Raw genomic sequence first — 7,063 nt, 5'->3', positions numbered from 1 at the left:
AAAGACCAGTACAACCAACACGTTTTAAAAGGTTATGCTTTGGGTAAATGTGGACATTTAACTCTGGTGTTAGTATTTAAACAACCAACTGGAAAATTGGACCATTATCACCAATACAATAACTTCCCAGCAATTATGTGAAACATTGATTTTGTGGGCCTTAAATTGAGATACATAAATAACGGCGTGAAAGGTTATTCCTGTTTCTGTTACTGTTAAATATTTGAAAACCTGTATAAATCGATCATCCAACTGTTACATGTACGTGATAATACTGTGGTCGAATGTTCTCATTTGCCTAATGGGGTGATGCTTCTTTATAGCAGTATTTTAAAAGTTTCTCACAGCAGTCGCGACTTGGCTACACTAAGTGTTCTTATTGACTAATTGTATAGTACTGAAAGGGTTTACTCTTTATTGTCACTGGTGTATTATCGACAGCTTAAATACTGTAGTAGAGATCAAGATTTAGTACAGCGTACGTGGTGTGTGTTTAACGCAAAGCACACTTAACTTTATTTGATCGGTTAAACTGGTGTTAATGGGAACTGTGGTTTGGAATGTCTTGGACACAGTCAGAATACATTTAAGCTAGGTAAAGAGACAGGATCCGTCTGTGTGAACCAAAGTCTTAAAAAATGAACCCCAATCGTGTTACTCCGACAGATATACCGAAGGGGAAATTTGGTGACGAAGCAACTAAAGATTCTGAAATTGACCAGACGTCTTCGACGCAGGAGAAATTAGCTACATTTGCAGGCGAGGTCAGTATACTGGGATTAAAACAATCCACCAACCCCAATTATTCTCCAATAAGACGTTTGGTCTGGCTGTGCTTCGTTTTAATAGGATTTGGCTTCTTAATCTTCCACCTGAAGAACCGATTTGACTACTACCGCTCTAACCCGGCAACCTTAAATATGGAGGTTGTTCCAAACGACACTCTGGTGTTTCCTGCGATCACCATCTGTAACAGCAGTCCGTTTAAGGCTAGCAACTTGGCTGCCAATAACGAGAGTGAGTTAGGAAATATTTTCGGTCCATTTGCAAACGTTGACTGGTCGCAGTATAACCTTAGCCATATCAATTGGACCGATTTCCACATGAGAAATGGTTTCCAACTTGAGGAATTATTATTCTGGGTAAGTAAATGAATTTCTACGGGAACCGGTGTGACAGGAATGGTAGACCGCTAGAAAACGTAGTCCGTTCCTCATAACTTTATTCAGGTGACATTCCCCCCATAGCTGAACCCCAATACTTCGACTTACACTAACCTGTACTATAATCACATGCAAGTGAGACCAGACATTTAACCCTAGGATTACCATTCGTGTTACACCGGCACTATTCCGCGTAGGCTTTGATTTTATATATGTCACAGGCAAGATTGAAATCTAGGCGAGATTCAAATCCAGGTCACAGCTACATAAATCACATCCCAAATATAGCCATATATATATATATATATATATATATATATATATATATATATATATATATAAACCAAACAAATGTATATTATACATGTACATCTCTAAAATACCTCCCATTTCTGTCAACCCTATGGATATATTCAAGCACTCCTTAACGGACATAAGTCAATATGTTCCCTCTGACAGTTCCATTATAGTATTTGTGTTCAGCCTCAAACCAAAGTCGACAATAGAAAGGCATGTATTTTTCTACGGGTTCGCATGCCGCTGATATTACTTTAACTTCTCTGCCTCTTACTGAATCTGACAAAAATTTTCCTGTCTCTGTCAACTGAATTGCCCTCAGTTTTGAACGTTCATCTTTCCCGAGAGAAGCGTTCTTGGAACCGAACACGCCGTGTCCAACAGCTTCGTTATATCTTGTTAGTTTTTTCTACCTGTTTGCTGTGCTTGAGAAGTATTTAATAAAAGAAGTTCTAAGCCATAGGTTCTATAAAGTACATGTAAATGGCTATATTTGGGATGTGATTTATGTAGCTGTGACCTGGATTTGAATCTCGCCTGGATTTCAATCTTGCCTGTGACATATATATATATATATATATATATATATATATATATGTGTGTGTGTGTGTGTGTGTGTGTGTGTGTGTGTGTGTGCTACATTGTACGTTCGCTCCTACCATTATAATGTTACTGTATTCTAACATTGTATACATTAATTGTGTTGACTTTGAATCCGTAATAGGAAATTTAAAAAAAAAACTTTCCATTAATATGTTCTATATGGGTCTTGTATCGAAAAATAGGAAGACTTTCTGTAGCGAGATCTTTATCTGATTATACACTTATAAAAGCATGTTTATGTCAGCCAAAGTCGTGTTCCAAACTTGTCCCTGTCGTGCACATGCAGGAAGTGCGCATGCGTAGAAATTATTTGTCCTTTATTTTGTTTGAGGCTGAAAAGTGATTGAATGTATGTTTCATTTATCAGTGTTCTCACTCCTTCCAGTGTACTTGGAAGAAAACTATTTGTACGAAGCATGATTTCACACCGATCATTACAGAAACTGGATTGTGCTATCAGTTTAATGCAGGTAATTAAGAATACTAAAGCTGCAGTTTATCACTTCATTGTTTTCCCCTGTATCGCATTTTTCTACAATATCTAGTATTACATTTGTGTTCCGCTTCCGAGGGTGTCCCCTTGTGCAATCAAAATGTCATCGTTTTACAATGCTCTTGACGTCAGATTGTTTGAGCATATTCTGCAGGCTTGCACAGCTAAAACAAGAACTTACTCATCACAACCATCACACTTACTTGTACTTAATGTAATGTGGTTTATTTGTCGTCCTTGAAACATATGCACACACACACACATGCGTATAGAGTTCTACTGAGAGCCAGAAAAATTTACCTACATTTTAGTGTTCACAAAACTGTTATGATTATTATTATTATTATTATTGTTGTTGTTGTTGTTGTTGTCGTTATGGCTGTTGCTGCTGCTGTTATTATTTTTAATAATAAAAGAAACTAAAAAAACTATTTGAATGTACAGTTTGTGGATAACTGTATTCCAGGAGGAGAGGAACATCTTCACCTTGAAACCCAAGGTTCAAGATATGGATTTGGCATGACCCTCTTAGCCAAACAACGAGATTATGTGTCCTATGCGTACCCAGCCGGTTTTTTGGTAAGGGTAAGCTGTAGTGTGGATGAGTTAGAAGTGTCAAGAGCATCAAGTAATGCTTTAGAAAAATATGCGGTCATGTGCATTATTGCACCACATAATATCAAATTTGTGCGATAAATATAAGACAGTTAGTTAAAATAACTGTGAATTATTATTCCCCATGCCCGTGGCCAGGGGGGGTTCGGGGGATCGAAAGAACCGCCCTTTTGCTGGGAAAAGGTCCACTCTGGGGAAATTTTGATTTAGGTACATGAAGTTTTTATGGGAAAAGGTCCACTTTAAAAAAAAAAAGAACCCCCCTTTTGAAATTGCTGGCTACGGGCCTGTTCCCCATATAACACTGATTAGAACGACCTGAAATGAGTTATGTTTTAGGGTTAACAGCTACAGCTATAACTCCCCATAAAATTGGATTTGAATTAAAAATTAAAATTACATTATCGCTGGTTCTTTCCACAAAATAGTGAATATTTGATTTCTGCCTGTCACTACACGTTTGCTAAAATGTTTGCATAAATTTCACTATCTCCTTTTATGCTGTATTGCCCTTCAATTTGAAAAAGAAAACATGAAACCAGCGTAGATCCCCTGTAATGCATGTAAACCACTTCTATCAGTTTTTATACGACTCAGTTTCTATACGTCCACATGCCAAAAGATGACCCAAATCAATCACTCGCTCAAACAAAAAAAGTGCTCTAGAATTGCTCCTCCTTCAAATTTTCGGTCGGAAAGTTGGCCTATTTATCCATCCCTACAGTTGGTAGAAGTCCGGTAAAGAGGAGTTTGGCTTAGTCAAACGGCATTTTAATCCATAGCTTATTTACGCATATGCGCATTTTGCACATGCTCAATTCTCCTTAGATGTATGGTCTTAATTGAGGTTCATGTTGCTACTTAAATCGGGGGGGGGGGGGGGGGGGGCGTCACTGCCTGAACCCGCCTTTTTGGGCTCGATTCATTCTGTTAACGCGCACGATGTATGGCGAATAGCTGTTTCGCAACAAAAGCATACATTTTCAAATGAGTGGTGGAAACGACCAAGGGTTTATATATATATATATATAGAGAGAGAGAGAGAGAGAGAGAGAGAGAGCATATAGAAAGAAAAAAAATATCTGCTGAATAATTTAAGACGATGCCCTTTGGTATTTCTTTAAGTTACGCTACCTGAATGACGTTTCATAAATTATTTTGTAATGATGATAATGATCTGTCTAATAATAATGAGCCATTATCTGTTGTTATCTGAATTGACGATTTTCTTCATGTGGTAGGGGTACATGTATATATGTGCTTGATGTTTTTGGTGTGTTTTTGGCAGAGAACTAGCAGATAAAACTCTCTATAACTGAAACATACTCCATACCATTGAACGTTTTTTACATTGTTATAATATTTTTTTCAGATCATCATCCATAGTCCTGGTGACCATCCCGACATTAATCTTGGCACTCTGATTTCATCCGGGGGATTTACCGGTGTTTCCCTAAAACTAAAGCGCGTACGTTTCTTTATTTGTTTTTTTCTGATTTATTTTATAAGTTCCTTTATTCATTCATTGACAATTAAATATTCAGCGGATTTTACTACTGTAATGCACCTCAGTCTTGTCTGTAACCTACAAATATGAAGAGAGTAGTTGCTGTCCCCATTGTCACTCAATCAGCCATGCAGTCAGCCTGAAGAAGACCTTCGACCAAGTTGGTCGTAGTCTAACAGCTGGAAAGAATCGTTCAGCTTGAGTTAAATAACCATCTATGATGTAAGTGACAAGCCAATGAACAACTTTGCTCAATTGTAAAACAAATCGAAACTAGACAGGCACAAAGAAAGCTCAGACCTCCTCCGAGGTAAATTGTGGTAGGTGGGAGGACACTCATTGCACAACGGGTCGGAGTCATTAGCCTCATCTTGTGATGGTGAAGAATGCTTTTTTTTAATATTGAGGGATGTAAATAGGGTGGAGGGTAACCCGGATCACCACCAAAATTTGATCACCCTCGAAGTAGCCCATTTCTGACCTTTGCTGAAAATTTTATCCAAGTCCACCCATAACTTTGAGTTAAGCTGGCGACATAAAACAGAAAAAGTGACGGTTAAAACAAGGCCTCCTTAGCGTCGGTAATTATTTCAGTAACTTATTCAGTTCATGGATTCTATACTACTGCCACATTGCTGTGTATGAAGAAAGATCTTTATGATAATCATACATCTTACATATTATTTTCCAGTTGATAAACCTTCCTCCACCACACGGGAAATGTGGTGAAAAACCTCTGGTTTACTACAACAAGTACAGCAAAGCCAATTGTCATGCAGAGTGCTTGTATGTATGGCTCTTATCCCCACGTTATTTCAAACAAACTTTAAAGATTAAGGACTTACAGGCAGGCCCGTAGCCAGAAATTCAAAATGGGAAGGGGGGGTTGAAAAAGTGAACCCTTTACCATGAAACCTTTGTATACCTAGATAAAGTTTTACCCAGAGGGGACCTTTTCCCGGCAAAAAGGAGGGTTCTTTCGAACCCCCCGAACCCCCACTGTATGAAACCCCCGCAGGCATGTACTGGAAAATCTCTTTAGTTAAAATTCAGACTAAAATAGTTTACATGGTACTGGTTGTTTCAATATAAGCATATAATGATCGTGGACTTTGTCATTTAGCATTCATTTTACTAACGTTGACATGACAATGGTTCTCAGGGTGAAAATGTATATTGTACATGTGTGGACTTCGATTTAATGCTAAATGTACGGTATTTCAGTCACAATTTCACACTGAAAAAATGCGGTTGCCGCCTGACCCATTTTCCCAGAGTTCCCGGATACAGGGAGTGTTCACCGGAAGACAGCAGAGTCTGCGTCGATAATCTGAAGCTGAATATAACTGAAACCGTCTACCTGCGAGAATGTGGCTGTAAAACGCCATGTGACTCGTTCAAATACGATATCAGTCTATCTTCGGCAAAGATTTCGGAGGCAGCAATGAGGACAACCGCAGCTATTTTGCGGACGACACAGGAAGAAATATCACAGGATTTTCTCTCCGTGTTTATCTACTATTCCGAAATGTCCTACGAGGAGGTGGTGCAACAAAAGGCCTACAGCGCGTTGGCGTTACTGGCGGACATTGGTGGAGCACTTGGCCTCGTTTTGGGTAGCACTTTGATGACCTTGGCTGAAGTTGTGGATTTCTTCTTTGGTTTATGTGTTTGGAAACTGTTTGGCGTCGAAATGTAACAACATTAGGCGTGGAAGTTGATATCGGCATTATCCGTCGGTATCATCGTCGTTATGAACATATTAACCGTCGCGATTTGCATCAAAATATATACATAAATGGAATAAAAAGATAAAACCTTTTCACCAAACTTAACGGTGAAGCAGACCAATGACATATTGTAATAGGAAGCTGTATCAGTTATAAGTTGCTGTGTGTGTGTGTAGACTATAGAAACAACTACATGTACTTCAACGTAGTGTGACTTTTTTAAAGGCATTTGACTTCGTATATTTATGAACGCCTATTTTACCTCAAAATAATTCAAAATGCCTTTAGCTATTCGATGTTCAATTCACCTTGGAATAATATGACTGTTATCTGCCCATGTGTTAATTTATCGTATATTTTAAAAACTCTTTGCTTGTCTTAAGATAATAAAGACTGTAAAATTATTTTATAGCCATGTGGCATCGTATACTTGATAAATGCAAACTAATCCTGAGGGTTATACATGTCTGTTTAATGGTCATGTTATAATGATACACTAAAAATCAACACATGGTTTACCTTGGAGTGATATAAAGCTGTTTTATGTTATGCATCTGAGAATTTGGAATTTATGCACTGTACATCGTTAACATACGACAGGTCGGCTCACCCGACGTGGCCAGGCTGCCAGTGTTTTTAATTCATGCTTGGACAA

The 7,063-nt window shown here is 38.3% G+C and overlaps 1 protein-coding gene across 1 annotated transcript; it reads left to right on the top strand.

Annotated features, from left to right (window-relative positions):
- The first annotated feature begins 638 nt into the window (after positions 1-638).
- LOC147760485 (acid-sensing ion channel 1C-like) lies at positions 639-6,812 on the top strand. The gene is made up of 6 exons (XM_087018793.1): positions 639-1,142; positions 2,449-2,533; positions 3,023-3,135; positions 4,544-4,639; positions 5,370-5,464; positions 5,903-6,812. Exons 1-6 carry the CDS (start codon positions 639-641, stop codon positions 6,375-6,377), a joined length of 1,368 nt encoding a protein of 455 aa, XP_086874919.1. The 3' UTR covers positions 6,378-6,812.
- Positions 6,813-7,063: the final 251 nt, after the last annotated feature.

This window comes from Lingula anatina, chromosome 8 (assembly GCF_051362555.1).
Source record: "Lingula anatina isolate TDL-2025a chromosome 8, LinAna3.0, whole genome shotgun sequence".
Classification (NCBI taxonomy): domain Eukaryota; kingdom Metazoa; phylum Brachiopoda; class Lingulata; order Lingulida; family Lingulidae; genus Lingula; species Lingula anatina.
This window is presented reverse-complemented; position numbering and strand designations above follow the sequence as displayed.